The 19,865-nt window shown below is 41.7% G+C and overlaps 1 protein-coding gene across 14 annotated transcripts in view; it reads right to left on the minus strand.

Moving 5' to 3' along the window:
- AGAP1 (ArfGAP with GTPase domain, ankyrin repeat and PH domain 1) overlaps positions 1–19,865 on the minus strand; it is a 551,343-nt gene that overhangs the window by 180,624 nt on the left and 350,854 nt on the right. For all 14 annotated transcript variants that reach the window (XM_082395530.1, XM_082395527.1, XM_082395538.1 and 11 more), the window contains exon 11: positions 6,850–7,018. In XM_082395530.1, coding sequence (XP_082251656.1) covers positions 6,850–7,018 — 169 coding nt within the window. The remainder of the gene's footprint in view (positions 1–6,849; positions 7,019–19,865) is intronic.

The raw sequence follows: 19,865 nt of genomic DNA on the forward strand, positions 1-19,865 counted from the left end.
TAGTTGATTCTGACCCACTATGTCTACTCAAAGGCTAAGTAAACACTTCATGGCATTTACCAAAATTAATTCAAAAACATAATTTCTCAACCCTCTTCCTTTCTTTTCTTGTGATGAGCACGACTATTATGATGGATTCCTGATACAGTTCTGAAGAGTCACCCCGGGTCAGGCTTTGGAAAGGCATGCAGTGTGTTATCCTTACAAGGAAGGGGGTAGGCACTGTTTTCCCATCTTCAAGATGAGGAAGCTGGGGTTTAGGTCCTAAGATGGGGAAGGTGGGATTCACTTTAGTGTTTCTGACTCCAAAGCCCCTGCTGTTGGCCATTATGTTTTCCTGCTTTCTACTGAAATGTCAAAATACCTGTCAGAGCTGAAACAACCCTATATTCTGTCATATATGAATATTATTCTACCAACCCAGCCAAAAACTCATGTCAGAAAATATTTTTGGACATTTGACCCCCTTCTCTGGAAGCATCCCTGAAATGACAGTTGGGCGGACTCTAAAATGTGGTTTCCGATGGGTTCCCATTAGAATGGCAATGTAGGTTCCATGCTGAAGGAATGGAAATGGCAGATACTGCCCTGGGCATCCTCAGCAAGTGACCTTGGAGGAAGGGGAAGATGTGATGGGGAAGGGGGAATTTAACCAGGCCTGAATAAAGAAATGTCTTCTGGATTCTTCTCCTCCTTCTCCTTCTTCTTCTTCCTGAAGTAGATGCTTAAGTAATTTTTTCAGAAATCCATTGAGAGGGAAATGTTCTATATCCCTGTATGTGATCTAAAAATGTCTTCACACTTGATTGGTAATAGTTTGGCTCTACATAAGCTTCTAGATTCAAAATTATTTGTTCTTGTAACAAATACAAGGTGTGACTCTTGAGAAGGTCAAGGACCATCAGAGTTTTCTTCCTTGATAGGTAACCTCAGTCTTCCCTTATCTTGGATGCTTTTGGGGATTTGTCCATGTTTACAGAGCCTCCTCTCCCATCCAGTTTGATACTTGACTCTTCAGATGGGAAGACACTGGCATTTCCTTTGTCACCTCTAGCATGTTTTCTTCTGTTATATTGCCGACAGTATCTTTAAGCCAAGTTCTTTATAGTATGTAATCCATCTACTGAAATTTTTATTTTTGCAATCTTTCTCCTTAATTTCCAAGAACTCTTTCTCCCCAGGTTTTTCTTTTTTTTTTTTTTTAACAGATTATTTTTAAAATTTATTTATTTATTTATTTATGGCTGTGTTGGGTCTTCCTTTCTGTGCGAGGGCTTTCTCTAGTTGTGGCAAGCGGAGGCTACTCTTCATTGCGGTGCGCCGGCCTCTCACTATCACGGCCTCTCGTTGCGGAGCACAGGCTCCAGACGCACAGGCTCAGTAACTGTGGCTCATGGGCCCAGCCGCTCCGCGGCATGTGGGATCTTCCCAGACCAGGGCTCGAACCCATGTCCCCTGCATTGGCAGGCAGATTCTCAACCACTGCGCCACCAGGGAAGCCCACCCCAGGTTTTTCATGTCATCTTTTGTTTGTTTCATTTTGGAATACAAAAACCAATCTCTTAAATCTTTCCGATGATACTAGTTGTAATTTCCTCTTAAGTTCTCTTTCCCCAAATTATCACTCTCTTTCTTCCAAGATCAGTTGTCCTTTTGCTTATGTTGGTCTTTCATATTTTGACTGTTGGTTTCCACAAACGTCTTGGTTGTCCACTCATGTTGATGAATAAGAGCAGGGCTGAACCGACTCTGCAGCCCTGGGGCACGTGTGTGGCACGTGCTGACTGGTGGGTTCGTCTTTGACCAACAATACAAGTTCATGGGCGGGCTGGCACACCTCCATTGCGTCCCTCATGGTCAGAGCTGCCCTTCCTTGCCATTCATTTATGTTTCCCTGTGACTACGCAGAGGTTTGAGTTTTCCAGCCTGCTTCCTTCTCTTGCAAGCATGAGCACCCACATCAGGGTATCCTCCCCAGGCACGCTGCTTACTTTCCCAGTGGGGATGGTGGTGGGGATGCCGCTGGTCAACTCTTCCTGAACGTGTCCCTCAGCCTGCAGTGCCTGCATCCCACAGGTGCCCAGTGGAGCCGGGAGCCACCCCATCTTCACTGCAGCTCTTCTGCTCTGGTTAACTCGCGAGCCCCAAAATGAGACCCAGGCTGCGTTATCAGTATGCAGGTATGCAGTATCAGGTATGAGAATGTGTTTTTCCTCCTCTTCCCCAAGTCCCTGGAGAAACTCGGTATTAAGATCATCACATTTCTAGCATTTTAATGTTTGAAAGGTAGTCAGCATTCCAATACTGGCAAACCACTCCCCGATACTAGGAATAACATAAGACCACCATCTCCTGCAAGTAATTTTCTATCCAATTGCTCCTTTTAGACCCTTTAGCAATTATCACCAGCTTCAGTGGTCTTGCTTGTGTGTTTATCTTCTGATTCTTCCACCCCCCCCCCCCCCATTGGAGTGTAAGCCCTTGGAGGGAGGGCCCCCTGAATCTCCAGAGCACTAATCAGGGCTGGGCATGCAGCAGACTCAATAATGATGGTAAGTGAATGGTACAGGAGGCAAAGCAATAAGGTATCCAAATCATTAAATTGGTTGGGAGAAACTAAAAGTCAACATTGACATACAGTTAGGCATCATAATGTTTGAAATATGGAATGCATTATGACTGCACACTAGAAAACCAAGAGAAACATCTGGATAATTATTCCAACTAAGGAAGAGTTCAGTAAGATGGCTGGATATAAAAAATACAAAAATTAGCATCTTTCTTATTTCTTACCAATTAGATGATAGAATAGACAACCCCTCGCCCCGCCAAGTATCAGCTTCACATTTCACCAAAAATTATAAAGTAATAGAATGGATTAACAGGACACATACAGGATCCAAATGGAAAAAAGTGTTAAAACTTTACTGAGGGGTATATAATAAGTTTGAATAAACTGGGAAAGAATTGTGTTCTATGATAAACTCAATATAGCTAAGATGTCAGTTCCTCCACAATTAATTCATAGATTAACAGCAATGCCAGTCAGAGTCACAGTGAGATTATTTTTAGGGGGAAGAGAAAGGTTTCAAGTTATTCTGAAGTTTACTGGAAAAAATAAATGGTGGCAATAACCAAGAAACACTATAAAATAAAAGAGTAATATGAAACCATGTTATATGTCACATTACCAGATATAAATTGAGCCATGAATCTAATACAATGTGGTAAATCCACACAATGCGGAGAAAGTAGGTCAATGGAATACACTTTCAATCCCAGAAACATAGCTAATTTGATTAAATGAGTTAGTTGTGCAAGAAAGGTGACAAATAGAATCAACAGGAAAAGGAAATTACAAAGAGAGAAAGAACAATTAGTTATATATTTGAATAAAAAGTTTAACTAGATTTCCTATTATATGTAATAGACCCAAACAAATTAAAGGTGGATTAGAGGTTAATTATAAAAAAGGGGAAAAGGAACAACAATAAAATTATAAAACTCTGAAATACATATATATGAATTATGATCTTATTTCAGGATTATTAAAGGCTTTCTAAATATCTAAAGTAGAAACTACAGAAGTACAAGTCTTATGATTTGATTACATACTAAAGAGGGGGAAACTCCGTACGTAAATAAGACTATAAAATTCAAAAAGCAAATAGTAAACTGGGGAAATAGCTGCAAAATATATTACAAAGTGTTGATATCCTTAATATACAAAGAGTTCTTACATGTCAATAAGCAAAAGACAAGCACCTAGTGCAACAATGGGCAAAGGATACATCTACACAATTACAACACAAGAAACACACAAAACCCATAAATACATGAGCTGTTCAACCTCACTACTAACTGAAGAAATCCAAATAAACAAAACACGAGATATTTTTATTGCTTATAAGATTAGCATAGATTCTAAAAATGTGTAGAGGTGAAATGAGCACTCACTTTATGGACAGAAGGGTATTTTATATAAAACCTTTCTAGAAATGAATTTGGAAATATGTACGGAGAATCTTGTAAGTGTTTATATCCATTGGCTGAGTCACTTCACCTATGGACTTTTATGCTAAGACATTAATAAGTTACACACAAAGATTTCAGTACAAGTGTGTATCAGGTCTATGTGAATGGAAAAATGACTAGAAGGGAATGCACATAACATTGATCTAATTCATAACATGGAGATAGAAAACGAATTTAAAAAGAGCTAAAAAGAAACAAAGATGCCCAGTTAATCCAGAGGTCTAAAACAAAATGGCAGAATTCAAATGAGTTGAGAATGAAAGATGAGGTTAAGTAGTGTGTTAAGTTCTTCGACAAGTTAGCTCTAAAATAACTAATACCTATCTTTAGCTAAAAGTTCATCACTTAAAAGTAGCATCCATTTACTTCAAATTAAATTTGCTGGGTTGGAATTCTTCATGTAAGAGAGTTCTATGAACAAAAGGGTAGAGCTCTGGGTGATACCAGCCAAGGAGGTCGCCCACAGGCTTAGCTGAGGGCACGACATCCCTGAGCGCTGCTGTGACCATGAGGGACTTTCTTCCCCCAAAGTGGCGCTGTGCTCCTGCGGACATCATATTCCCACTTCCAAGTCCCTACATGTGATCCAAAGAAGACGAAACATCTACCAGGCTCCTTGAATGGGGATTTACCCAGCTTAGGGTTGAAAGGATGTGCTGTAATAAACCGACCATGGGTGTGACCATGGAAAAGGGATTTCAATCGTGACCCAAATCTTCCCATTCACCCCACAGCAAGAATCTTAAAAAGAAAGCAACTGGGCATTGAAAACTCAATCCCTAGCCGAGGCCCATGACATAACCTCCTCTGGGGATATGATAAAGTTCATATGGCATTCTGTATTTTCTATTTGTTATCAAACATTACATTTTCCTTAGGACAGTAAGTGGCAGTTAAGCCCCAAAGAACACAAATCTCAAGATGACATTTCAAACTCCAAATCTTACATTGCTGACACTTCTTCAAATCATCAGGACTCTTCCCTCATCCTATGTGCCTGGCAAGTCCCCATGCTTTCTTCACACCCCACACAGGCGTCCCCCAAGCCCTGAAGCCTTGCCCCAGCTCCTGGGGTGAAGCCGAGCACATCACCCCTGGGCCTTCACACCTCCTATGAGCTGCTACACTGCACCGGCACATCTGCTCATCTTTCCCACCTCCCAGAGGGTGAGATGCCAGAGGGTAGGGATTATGCCTCATTTTTCTGTACCCCCAGGGCTCAGGACAGTGACCGGCACACATCAGAAACTTCATACATGCTGGCTGACTTGAACAACACATGGATAGATGTGTCACAATGGTTAGAAGGGGAAGTGGAAAGTCGGTTATAGGGTGACTGCCTCGCACAGGAGTTCTGGACGTCAGAGATTCTGGATCCACAGACTGCACAGAACAGGTGCTCAGCAAGTACTTTTTGAACAAATAAACAAATTAATGAAGACATTAGCTTTCTATTCAGTATAGAAAAACTTTTTTTCTTGGGCACTTTTCTCTCTTCCCATCCCATGGAGTTAGCACACCATCTAGAAAAGGAAAACTCATGTATCACTTGGAAGGAAGGTCAGCAGGTCATGAGACTGCATAAAGTAACCGTATCACCTTTCTAGAATGAACTAATGTCTCTGTTATCAGAAAGGCCAGGTTTATTTTGATCAGTCACAACAGCTGATGTTTGTATCGTGTTTTATGAGTTTCTGCAGCACCTGCCGTCACACCTCTGTGATGGGGGCAGGGCCAGGCAAGATCAGCCTAATGTAAAACATGGTTCAGCTACCTGCTCAACACCATGCAGCACCGGGCAGTAGAACCCAGGCTGCTGGACCCCAAATTCTGTCCCCTTTTTCTTACCCTCCTTTTGCCAAACAATGTCATTCACGCCACGGAACTGTGGGGTCAGCCTCATTCCTCTTTAAAAGCATCTACCATTTCAGAAAGGAAAAAAGGCAGCATCTTTAGGAAGCAGAGACATATGCTAGGAATGACTGCAGAACAGAAATCTATTTTGAGAAGATCAGATGTAGGTTGGAGACAGGAAAGGAAACAAGTGAAATCTGTGAAGGGATTCCATATGTTGGAGGAGTTTGAGTTTGTTGGTGGAAGACTTAAAGTGGTTTTTACCACCTTTTCTCTGATAAGCGATCACGGGAAGGTAAAAGCCACAGCACAGTTTGCCAAGACTCTTAAACAAAAACAAACCACGACACTCTGAATGGTTTGCATTGCACACCGAAGCAAAGAATTTCTCAACACATCTATTCTGAGAAAACACTAACTTTCTCTGATCCTGAACAAAAGCCAAATTCTCCCTTAAAAGAGAATAAAGAAAACCAAAATTCTGTGAAAGAATCACGTAACAGTTACAAGAGAAAACTGAGAGAATCTGAACTTTATAGAGGTCCAGGGGTTTCCTTTAAATCTTGCTCCAAATGGCTTTTCCATTTTTCTAAACACAGTCACTACAAATTAGTTAATACTAATCCTTGACACCTTAACAATGAATTCATGTTTTTTAGAAGGCCCTTAAATCCTCCAACATGTGTAAAACGTGACTTTCAACTGCCCAGCCCTGGGAAAGCCTAGTGGTTTGTGGAACTGTGACTCAAAGTGCCACAGTTTGCTTGTTGGCAGTCCAGGAACCCAAGGGTGTAGCGGAAACAGTCATTCACAGAAGAGAGGAGACTTGTAAACCTTAGTCTACAACCTTAATGGTCAAAATCTCCACTTAATCCACAAACCTCAGCACTGTCCTCCAGCCAGGACCACCCATTGCTGCCATTGTGCTGGATTTCTTCAGCATGTCGGCTGTGAGCTTACCTGAATTTGGTGAGATGTGCAAGCTGCTCATGTCCTTGGACAGGCCGTTGGTTTTCGGGCTGGAGATGGGAGCGCAGGCCGATGTGGCTCGGGGGGGCCTCTTCCCTGGGACTTTCACAGTGGTTCTCAGAAGATCAATCTCTTTGCCATGAACATTCTGCATGTAATCCTGTTCAAAATGTTAAACATCCAAGAGAGATTAAAAGAAAGACCTTTTACAATCTAGGACAAGAGGTTCTATCAGACATCCTGAGTTGTAATCCTATGACCCTTCCACGGTGGCAAGCGCTTAAAAATAAGGTTTTGATCTGTCTTGTACTGGTGGCATCATCATTACACTGAAATCAGCTCTGCCTCTGTGTCCTGAACTAACCCAGGCCCTGGAAATACAGGAGACACAGTCGATGCGTCTATCCAGGAGGATGAGACACCAGTACGGACATGAAATCCTATTTTGTGAGCTGCTGCATTATTAGATGGTACATTAGGACCCTGGGCTCTTCCTGTAAGTTTTGGGTAAAATTCCATGGAGTAGGAACTATTTTGTAATAACCTTTTTGTCTCCGAGGGCAATACCATTAGACATCTAGGTAAGACTGAAGTTGTCTGGTGGGAACTCAGGTGAAAACTCTAAGTAAGAGGTCAAGCATTTTGCTCAGGAAGATGTCTGAGGGGGTCAGTGGTACAGTGCTGAAAGAACATGGAGGTCACAAGAGCTGGATGTTAAAAAAGAAAGCACATTATTTGTACTCAAGCATTATGTTTCTCCAAGTGATTCACTGTACTCAGAAAAAGTATCTTGCTTTTGTCTACACTTTGCAGGTGAATGACTAGCAGTTATCACGGAACTAAAGGGAAGTCTAGGTACACAGGGAATTCTTTGTGCCGTCACCTAATTCAATATGGAGGAAAACAATACTTGAAGAGTTGGCTGTTGGGTGGCGAAAGAGAAGACAACTGAGAGCCAGAGTGAGGGGTCTCTTGACAAATTAGAGGAGTTATTGACCCTTTCATGCATTTTTGGGGGGGCAATGAACCCCTCTGTCTCTGCAGACATATCATTAAACCAACATCGCACATGAAGAAAGGATATAGTCTATCTAAATCACTCTTGGGTAAATAATATTTCAAGTGTTTTAAGACTAACCAGGAAATGAAATAAACAGATTCCTTCCTTGGCAGAATCTTGGTGGATTCCTTTTAGGATATAAAGGGAAAAAACCAATGAATCTGTAGTGCACGGGTCAGAGGCCTCAGCTTGCAGGATGAGGAAAGTCGGTCCAGGTGTACGGCAGAAGCTTCAGAGGGCACAGAAGGTGCTAGGGAAGCCAAGGGAAGGACTCCAGTGGCTTCTTTTAATTGCAAGACAATGTCCATATTCCATAAGGTGAAGGGGTTGAGAAGCAGTCACTGGTTTATCCACAAGTAGGAAGTTTGCTGATAGAAGTTATGGCACAAAAAGGAACTCAAAGTACTAGATTCCAACACAGGGGAAAGAACCCACATATGGGTCGCTGGGACCGTATGGGACAGAGAGAACTGTCCTCTCTCCAGCATCTGTAGGAGGGAGGGCCGGCTCTAAGTGTCACACCTCACCTGAAACCCAAGCAGTTGGACTTGTGGCCACACGGGAGCCAACCCAGACTCAGGAAAGGGAGTGGGAGAATTCTCAACAGAGGAGGAAGGGCTGGAAGAGAAACTCCATAACGTGAAGGGGGGCCTTGTGATGGAGATTACAGAACTCTGGAAGGCTCACCAGGCACCAGCCCAGGAGATGATGATGCAGTGACTTCCTAAGGACAGACCTCAAATGGCCAATTCTTAGTGCAGGGCTAAAGCTCAAAAAGCTGAGGCTAGAATCAGGAGGAACGTGGGACTGAAGACAAACAAAGGATCAGAAGCTGCACCAAGTAGGGGCAAATTCAGACCAGCTCCTCCAGGGAGGGGCGAGGCTGGGCCTTCCTCAGCAATGATAAACCATCCAGAGAGAAGCACCTGCACCGGCACGTATGCTGTCAGCCGGGGAAGCCAGGAGCAGGGGTGCTGGTGCACCCTGGGCTGCCCAGCTGTGCATTTAATCTCCCAGGGCAGCTCAGGGAGGGACATCTGCCGGGGTCGGCCACGGGCATCTTGGGGGAGGGTCATCACAGGTTTGGAGAAGGGATGGGCTGTGTCCAGCTGGGAACAGACTAAAGACTCCATCCACTTGAAAGGCAAGATGCTTCGACTGCCCCCACGCCCCCTGCCGCAAATATAATCTACTATGAAAAAAGTTGTGGTTTTGAAAGGATGAGGACAAAGGATGGAAAGAAAGTTATTATCATTAAATTAGGCTAAAGGATAAGGCGGATTGAAAGAAATGTAGAAGTCTCACAACCAAGCTCATCACGAGGATGGTGAACAAAAAGCACACGGAAGAAGGAAGTGGCTTTTGGTTAGTACAGGACCAAGGGTCAAGGTTATTAAAAAAAAAAAGGTTGTTCTTAAGCATCTTTCATTTACTTCCATTAACATTTACCCCAAATAGGCAAACCCAAGTTTCAAAACCAAAGTTAATGCTTGTAAATAATGAATTCCTTCTTGCATAGTTACTCCTTTAAAAATATCAACTTGCTACAACTTTCTTCTTTAATGCCAATTCTTAACAAATTAAAATACAATAACAGGAGTGTAATTGAGCATTTATGGCTTATGGGCTCTAAAATGAGGCTAATCAGAGAGTGACTAAGCCTCAGCGTGGTCTCTTTTTTAATAGGCATGTTTTAACATACAATAACCAGGATATTTTCTTTAAAATTATTATAGAAATGTACCAAGTGTTGGCTCTCTGGATTTGAACGCGGCGACAGAACCCATTTATCTTTGGCTCAGCATGGGCTGGGGGATCTGTTTCCCTGCCTGAGTTAGGCATGGAAGGCGCAGAAGAACTAGATCTTGAGAAAATCAGAATATAAGCCTGGCAATTCTTATATTTCAAGCCACTAAAACTTATAAAAATGTTACAAGATCCATTTCCTAATCCATAAAAGTCTTTCAGAAACAGGTGGATACGTGAGTCTGAGGCTTCTAGCTTCTCCCAAGAGAAACAACACGGAGCTTTCCGTTTTTGAAAGAACTACCCTTTTCATCTCTCCCCAGCTCGGTACTTGAGGAATTAAAGCTACAACCACTAAACAATGTCGCCTCCTCAGAAGTGGGATGCGCGGCCTGATGGTCCGAGGTAGGGACCGTGCAGGGGGAAATAAAGCCAGCGAGCTTGATTTTGATATGCAAACGTTACAGATACAACCCCTCTCCGTGTTCCTTGCAGAAAATGCTGATCGAGGATAAAAGGGGAAAAAAACCCTTTAACAAGGCATGAGGGTAATTCAAAGCCAAGTACTTTTAAACAGCACTTAACAAGTCCCCGGGGCCCACTCAAGAGCCAGGCCCCCCAGAGGTGCTATCTCCTGCCCCTCAACAGCTTGAAAAAGTAGTAATTGCAAACCTATTTGCATTTTTCTTCTCAAGTTGTCCGTGCTCATCTCGTGGATTATTTTTCGCAAGCAGGCGCCGGAGCAGGGGGACCCGTCCCCGACCGCGTGGATGCAGCTCCAGAGCCGAGCACAGCAGCCCGCTGCGGCCCCGCTCCCGCACCTTTGCCATCCCTTGTTTTTTACATTTTCCTCCTAATTATGTTGCATCTATTGCCGTACACTTAATTAGCTGCATTAATGTGATTTCTTTTCACATAGTCAAGCAATTAAGAGCTATGATTGAGTTTCATTCAATTAGCCTCAACAAACATGCTAATTGATGTCCCAGATGCAAATGAGGTGCAGTGAGAGGAACCTGCTAGCAATTGAGAGCTGTGTCAGGGACCCACAGCTTTCAGCTTGCTGACAGAAGCACAGCTCAACGTGGCTCCCACCTTCGGCGGGGCTGCCTTGGGAGAGGGCGTGGAGTCCTGAGTGCCTCCGGATTGGAGAATTAATGGATTGGCTGCTGTAACGGTGTTGTCCTAAAATCTCACAGTTACCCGTTACCAGGACTGGGAGGTCATCACTGGATGACCCTCAGCTCCGGCAATTAGAGTGGTACCAAGTCCTCATCAAAATACCGCACGAAGCTCCTAAAAACACCCCACCGGAGTTCTCCCCAAACGGCCAAGGGAACGATGTGTGGGTCTCGTTTTGCCCATCCCAGAGCCCTCTGTGTGCGTGACAGCCTACAGTTCTCAGTAAATGGTGAGTTCATCTTAGTCAGCTCTGGGGCATTTGGCACTTGAAGTTAAGCTCAAAATACAGCAATCCATCAATAGTCCCTAAAAATACTCTTACTATATTGATTCTCACTGCCTCCCATCCCTTTGTTACCTTTGGCTGTCTGGTGAAAGATGGTTTGCTTGTGTGTTCATAGGGTACCAAAAAGCAGTTAACAAGATCTTAAAGCTAAACCCAAATGCATCAATGATGTGATTGGCATCTGAAGATTAGATCATCAGAATAAAACACACAGCTTTGAAATGCAATCAATACTGCTCCAGTTTTAACATATACTTTTTAAAGGCATTAAGACTCTTCAATTCCCATAATTAAATGATGGAAAAGTTATAGAAATCTTTGTTCCAATTAGGTTTTCTCAATAAGCTCTGGTTTCTAACTGTACACAAATGTTGAGAAATTTATTATTTTCTATTACTATCTAATATTTTGTCTAAGTGAGGTAACTGTTAGGACACATTGATGTTTGCTTTGGTCTTTTTGCCATGGCTAATCTAGTCACGTGTTTTCTCTTTGCATAATCTAAGTTCAGCAGTCCTCAAAGTGTGGTCCTCAACGCCCTATCAGGGGCTTCATGAGTTTGACCTATTTTCAAAACAATCCCAAGACATAGTTTGCTTTTTCCCTGTGTTGAAATTTGCTTCGATGGTACAAAAGCGATGTGGGTAATAAATACTGCTGACTCCTCAGCACGAATCAAGGCAATGGTAACCACGTTGTACTTTGTACACTGTCATTATTTTACTGATCGTCACGCTCTCTAAATACAAACAAAAAAAAAACCACAAAAGTTTCACCCAAGGAAGTTTTCTTTTTTTTTTGTATTTCCTTTGATTTTATTGGTCTGAACTCATTTTACATTAACACTTCAACATTTTAATTTCCCGTTAACTGTAAAGAAGAAAATAGAGGAACTTAAGAGAATACTGAATCAGAGTTGGTGTTATAAGAGCACTCACATATCTTGCTAACAGAAGTATATTCACTGTTAAATCAATAGCCTGAACAAATGGCCACAATTTTTTCCCCAGGAATTTCCCTTCTAGGTAATAATTCTAAGGTTCAAAGATACGACAAAATTTAGTTCAAGAATTTTCACTGAAGTTATGTAACGGTAGGAATAAGCAAGTGCCTAAATGCCCGTTACAAATATTTTGAATTATGTGATAATTTACAGCCATTCAAAATCATATTTTGAAGAATACTGGCTAACTTTAGATAACAAAGTATGTTCTTTTTTTTTTTTTTAACTTTTGGGTTTGTTTGTTTGTTTGTTTGTTTGTTTATTTATTTATTTATTTATTTATGGCTGTGTTGGGTCTTCGTTTCTGTGCGAGGGCTTTCTCTAGTTGCGGCAAGCGGGGGCCACTCTTCATTGCAGTGCGCGGGCCTCTCACTATCACAGCCTCTCTTGTTGCGGAGCACAGGCTCCAGACGCACAGGCTCAGTAATTATGGCTCACGGGCCTAGTTGCTCCGCGGCATGTGGGATCTTCCCAGACCAGGGCCCGAACCCGTGTCCCCTGCATTGGCAGGCAGATTCTCAACCACTGCGCCACCAGGGAAGCCCAAAGTATGTTCTCAATAAACCAAAAAGAAAACAAAAACCCTAATGATTTAAAAAATTCTAACCTTTTTTTTTTTTTTTTAATTCCAAAAGTAGTTTTATTGGGTTTGTTTCAGCTGAGAACATCTAGAAAAGAGTGAGTAACAAAGGGGTTTTTTTCTCTTTTTTTTTAAATTACTTAATTATTAAAAAATTCTAACCTTTGAGCTTTTAAATTTCCCAGGTGATGTCACGGCAAGTATACTTAAGCGTTTCTGCTGCGCCGTGAGGGCTGACCATCCTGCACAGGAAAGTTCTTCCCTGAGTGTTTCATTCACAAGCTGAATTCGCCACTTGTTTGCTTGGGACAACACTTCTACTTGAAAGAATGACTATGTCAGACATTAACTATGGTTATTTGGTCTTGGGTATGTGGCAGATATTTTCTTGAAAAAGAACAAGTACTTTTCTTGTATTTGTACTGTAAGGAAAGCAGCTGACAGTATTTGTGGCCAGTGATAGAATCTGAGCTTTCCAGCAACAATGAGAATTTTGAAAACTTGTGTCTCTCACCATGACACCTTCCAAATACCTGGAGACTTTTCTGACAAGACTGGTGGCGATATTAATGAATGTGATTTTGGGGTATTACTTGATGAAAAGTATCACCATTTGGAAATCTGCATACCTCAGTTAAACAAGCTTTTTGAAATGACTGACACATGGTGTGTCACATGCATGGATACAAGATCATTCAAAGTGCAAGACAGGTCACTGGATTTAATGTAGCAGAGAAGGAAAATTTCACTGAATTCCTAAGCTTTAATAAACTGTCACATGTCAAGTTTTAGTGTAGTATCCAAGAAGAACATGCACAATGATCTGAAATGGCTATTAAAATACTCCTCAACCCTCCTCCACTGTTGGTGGAAATGTCAACTGGTGCCACCACTATGGTAAACAGTTCGGAGGTTCCTCCAAAAACTAAAAATAGAGTTGCCATATGATCCAGCAATCCCACTCCTAGGCATATATCCAGAAAAGACAAAAACTCTAATTCAAAAAGATACATGCACCCCAATGTTCACTGCAGCATTATTTACAATAGCCAAGACATAGAAGCAACCTAAATGTCCATCGACAGATGAATGGATAAAGAAGATGTGGTACATATATACAATGGAATACTACTCAGCCATAGAAAAGAATGAAATAATGCCATTTGCAGCCACACGGATGGACTGAGAGATTATCATACTAAGTGAAGTAAGTCAGACAGAGAAAGACAAATAACATATGATATCACTTATATGTGGAATCTAAAGTATGACACAAATGAACTTATCTACAAAACAGAAGCAGACTCACAGACATAGAGAACAGACTTGTGGCTGCCAAGGGGGAGGGATGGATTGGGAGTTTGGGGTTAGCAGATGCAAACCATTATATATAGGATGGATAAACAACAAGGTCATACTGTACAGCAAAGGGAACTATATTCAATATCCTATAATAAACCATAAGGGAAAAGAATACGAAAAAGAATGTATATGTATGTATAACTGAATCACTTTGCTGTACAGCAGAAAGTAACACAACATTGCAGATCAGCTATACTTCAATAAAATAAATTTTCAGAAAAGCACACTTAAAATAAAAAATACTCCTTCCTCTTCCAACTAAATATCTCTGTGAGAGCTTCTTCACATACTTTAACCAAAACGACATGTCTCAACAGACTGAAGGCAGAAGTAGAAATGATGGTCTAACTTTCTGAACTGAAATCAAAGAGCTTTGAAAAAATGGAGAAAAATGTTACCCTGCTTATGATTTCCTTTTGTTTTGGAAAGTATCTTTTTCATTAAAAGATGTTATTTATGGAATAATATGTAATGGGTAGGTTATTGTTATTTTAAATGAATTATATGAATATTAAACGTTTTCTCAGTCATTTCTCAGTCATTTCTCCCATGATAAACATCAATAGATAGAATCCACGGAAACAAAAGCTTTTTCAGATTTTTCAGTTTTTAGGAAGGTAAAAGGGCCCTAAGGCCAAAAGGTCTGACACCCACTAGTCTAGCTTGATGTTCACAAAACAGCCAAGGGCTGTGTGTGTGATTTTATGCACACAGCTGGGGGAGAAGCATCACAGCCTGACCTGTGCAGATATTAGAAATGGTCTGCAGATATGTTTGTCTTCTCCTGGAGGAGAGGAAGAACTCAGTCTTCCCTATTTTCACTACACTTCATGAATGTGTCCAGGTTCAAAAGGAACAGTAGTTTATATAAATTCTATTTTTAAAAACCCTTACTTCTGGGCTCAAAAAAAGTACGTAAGAGAAGCCACTGTCAGATGCACTGCTATTCCCAAACTCCACTTAATACTATTTTCAAAGGAAACTCATCTATAAAGACATACATAATACCATCCCTTCAAAGAGACCAAGCAAACGCTTAAGTCCAACATGTGTGAATAATAAAACAATAGCCTCATATATAGTCACAGGCACAGAGGAAAGTAATACCCTAAAAATACTATGAAAACAGTATCATAAAACTATGAGAAATCTCCCGGCCACATCCTTTCAGATCACATCCCTCAAAGAAGACAATTTCTCCTTCTCTCCAAAGGATCACAGTTACAATAGCAAAGGTAGCAGGCAGCTTCAAAGAGAAAAACCTTATGAGAATCAATTTGGTTTCCCAAAGACAGCCAACAGAATTCCACTGTTTCACTTCTGGAGCTGCTTCGGAGAGACCACTTGACCAGCGGATGTCAATGTGACCTGTGGCCACCGCAGGAAGAAGATACCTGGCAAACTGGATGTCAAATGGTGTCTGAGGCAAAGGCAACGCTTAGGACACCTGATTCTGAACCAAGGCTTTATTGGGCCTGGGTAATTACCTAAGAGGTGGTAACAGAGAAGGCTGGTGAAGCGTCGTGAGGGACCAGTGGCGGCACCCTTCGCTTACCACAGGGAGCTCAACACCACTGAAGCAGGGCAAACCTCTCCAGTGCATGTGCTAAAAGTGCTGGCATCCCACACATGTGGGCCCAAGTCCAACATTAGCCCAGGGGGAATAGGTTAATATAATATAAATCAAAATAGCAGAAAATTCTACGTTGAATTATGAATATACCTTTTGCTTCTTGATTGTATCTGTCTTGACTGACCTAGTATATTGAGCTTTACACTGCAAGAAAAATTTTTCTCATTTTAGGTTAAATTGAATATTACCCAGTTGTAACCCATGCGTGCTCAGACCTAGCCTATACAACATGAATGTGTTGGATATGCATTTAGGTCTCTCCCAGAGGCAAGCATGAGTGAAAGTTCACAGCAATGAACTACAAAGAGCCAGCCCCATTCCTTGGCTCCACGGCTATTTTAATAATTAAATATGGCTTGAAACAACTGGACCAGTAGTTAGATCTTAGAAATTCTGAGTTATGTAGGAATGTTCACCATAATGATAATTAGATCTATCTGAACCTCTTTAAAACTTCAGATTTCTTGGGATGAATTTGCTAGAACATGAAGCACTTAAAGAAACAGATTTTCTTTTTTATGTTTATTTGTATATTTATTTAGTATCTGTGAGCTCTGTGAGGGCTGGGACAGTATCCCCAGCACCAAGCAAGTGTCTGACACAAGATAGACACACAGTGACTTTTTACTGAAGAAATGAAGAAGTAGGATTTACACACTCAGGAAAGCACCTCAGACACTGCAAAGGCATGGGAAGGAGTAAAAGCATAGGGACACCACTTAAAGGCGTGTCAGAAGGAAGGGGTGGCGACAAGAGATCTCCTAGAGGGAAGAAACAGATTTTTAAGACAGAAGAGCACACGCGTCTGTCTTCAGAGGACACTAATGATCGCTAAGCCTTTTCTTCTAGCATTTGACCCAACATAGGACAGAAAAATTCCCACTTCACTTTTTGCCCATCACAAAATTTAAGTACTTCTTCTAATTTCAAAACTTTCACTAGGCCTGTCTGGAAGTCTCATTGTTTATGTTTTTTCCTGATGCATTGCTCTTCTAGGAGTGATTCTTCTGTTTTCCTAACGCTACTTACTGCCCGCCAAGGTGGTTTACAGTAGTATGATCAGATTCATTTCAGATGAATAGCAGTCAGTTCACTGATGAACATAGTTTTCTGGTTTCCTAAACCAAGGATGGCTGTCCACAGAAAACAAAGGTAGCCTCCTCCGGGCCAGAGGATGGCCTCAGAGTGACAGTGCCTGGGAGTCTCTGCCTGTTAGGAGTTGTGGGCTTGGGCCACGCTATTTAATCAGCCTGGGTCCCGATTTCCACATCTTGAAAAATAAGGGTGTTAACAGTTCTTGCCTCATGGGATTGTTGTCCCGATTAACTGAGACAATATACAAAGAGCTTGAAAGAATGCCAAAGCCCTTAAGAAATGTTGGCTCTTACTGCCCTTGTCCAATAAAAATACTGAAATACTTGCCCTCTGATTTTATGTGGGCATTTCCCGAAGTGCGGGCAGCGTCCCCACTGGGGGTGGCCATTCCGACAGGATAAGCCACGGGGGTGACCTGCAAAGATAGTTTTCACTTCACAGCATAGGAAAAAAAAAACTGTCCTCTGCAAACGCGTGACATTTTCTACTTTTTCTTCTTCTTTTTCTCCCCTCTCCTCCTTTTTCTTTTCTTTTTTTTGGTGGGGGAGGCATGTACAGGGTAGTCAGACATTTTTATTGCAAAATGCCGTCTGGAAAAGATGCAAAACAAAATTGCTAAAATGCAAGGGAGAAAAACAAAAGGCCCCCTTCCCTTTGCTTATTGAGTTCAAAGGCATAACAGGCAGCACCCTGCAGCAAATGGGAAGCTACACTAATTTTAAAGCCATAAAATGCTATCAAGTTCCCTGCGGGGCAGGACTACACTGAAGCTCATGGCACCTAAATAAGATATGGTTCATTTACTTCGCAGCTTAGCCTAATGTAATCATCAGCGGATTTTTAGCCTAGAGTTGTAACAGGCAAACAGCCGCTGCGGCAGAGGCGGTACTCCCAGCCATCGGCGGGGCCGCGGCTAGATGGCTGTTGATTAGAAAATTTTTCAGTTTTGACAAGCACTTAATGAACATCAATCGCACCTTGATTGGTTTCCATCTGGGGCCACAGGCACACCTGAGAAGAAGCAGCTCTCTCCATCTCCACCTCTCCTTCCTTCCCAACACTGTAGCAACCAGCCGGCAACCAGGTTAGAACCGGAGAAGCACATACTTACAAAGTCGAATAATGAAATTCCATTTCTTGGCAGCAGGGAAAAAGAACATTCCCGCACTGTCCCCCACGTCCGATCTCTCCCACTGACAGTTCTCTGGAGCGACTTGCCGTCAGTGAAGAAAATGAACGGGTTTGATTTATTTACCTTTCGCAAGAATTTCCGGCCACAATTAGTAACCCTCAAAAGGCCCGAAATGGAAAACAAAGTGATACAGATTGGGTACAAGGATGAAGCATCATGCTGCGTACTGATAAGACAATATTCCAAGGACTCCTCTGGAAGCTTTACTCAGATCCACAAGCTACATGGTTAAATCTGTACAGTTATAAAAACATATACATACTTTTTTTTTTTTGAAAAGCAAGAAGGCAGAAGAATTTTTTAATGTAGAAAAAAATTTAAGTTAGGTAGGGTCTAGGCTATCTGGTGGTCTAATTTCTAAACAGATATGAAGACTTTATTTGTCTGATCTCACCCTACTTATGGTCACTCTGTTCTCAACATCAAGACAATGTGTACTACGGTGAGCCTGCATTCTGGCCATTTTAACCATCAATCTAAACACTTTCAAAGCCCAAGGGCTATCTAAAATAAACAAGGAATTCCTCAGGGCAGAAATAAGACTTTGACAAAGAATCTAACATTTCTGTGTATGTGTAATAGGTATGAGTTTTTCAGTAGTCATTTTTTTCTAACAAAAGTTGTAGCTATTCCCTGAAAATATTTATACTACGGTGGCAGTATCATTCCATGGGTTTGAAATCATTGATATACGGGAGAAATAATTTACCATACTATCTGAAACTCGTTGGATGAATGCCAAAAATATTTCCCAGGTCACCTAAAGAGCAGAGAGAGACAGCCTCCCTCACCTTTGGTGGGCGCTTGGCAAACACAGAGAGAGCCCATGGCCCACGTGGGCAGGGGTGGGTGGGTGTTTGCATGCCACATGGGTTCCAGACCATCATTCAGGTTATTAAACCTCCAGAACCCACCATGTTCTTGACTGGTCCTAGCGAATTTCTCTGTGGTTATTTCTCATCCAGGGCCCTCATTAATGCTGGGCACCTTGAAATTCAGCCATTCTCAATAGTTCTCCCACGCTGTAGTTTTTACATTAAAACCTCAAGCTCCAAAGAGGTATTTGTACACCTATGTTCACAGCAACATCATTCACAATAGTTAAGAGGAGGAAACAGCCCAAGTGTCCATCCAACAAATGGATACACAGAATGTGGTATGTATACCTGGAACTGGTTCCAGGACCTCCATGGACACCAAAATCCGCAGATGCTCGAGTCCCTTATATATGATGGCATAGTATTTGCATACAACCTACACATATCCTCCTGTATACTTTGAATCAGCTCTAGATTGCTTATAATGCCCAATACGATGTAAATGCTACATAAACAGCTGCTGGCATGCGATAAATTCAAATTTTGTTTTTTGGAACTCTCTGGAATTTTTTTCCCGAATATTTTCGGTCTGCAGTTGGTTGAATCCCTGGACTGTATATATCCAATGGTATTGTATGTATATACAATGGAATGTTATTCAGCCTTAAAAAGGAAGGAAATGCTACAACACGGATGAACCTTCAAGACAGGATGCTAAGTGAAATAAGCCAGTCACAAAACATAAATACTACGTGATTCCACTCCTAGGAGGTACTCAGAATAGTCAAATTCATAGAAACAGAAGGTAGAAGGGTGGCTGCCAGGGGCTGGAGGAGGGGGAATTCAGAGTTAGTGTTTAATGGGGACAGAGTTTCAGTTTTGCAAAATGAAGACGTTCCGGAGACAGATGGTGGTGACGGTTGCATAACACTGGGAATGGCCTTGTCACTCCTGAACTATCTGCTTAAAAATGGTGAAGATGGCAAATTTTATGTGATGTGTATTTTACTACAAATAAAACAAAACAAAACCAAAAAAAAATCTCAAACT

This window comes from Balaenoptera borealis (genome assembly GCF_965194805.1).
Source record: "Balaenoptera borealis genome assembly, chromosome: 6".
Classification (NCBI taxonomy): Eukaryota; Metazoa; Chordata; class Mammalia; order Artiodactyla; family Balaenopteridae; genus Balaenoptera; species Balaenoptera borealis.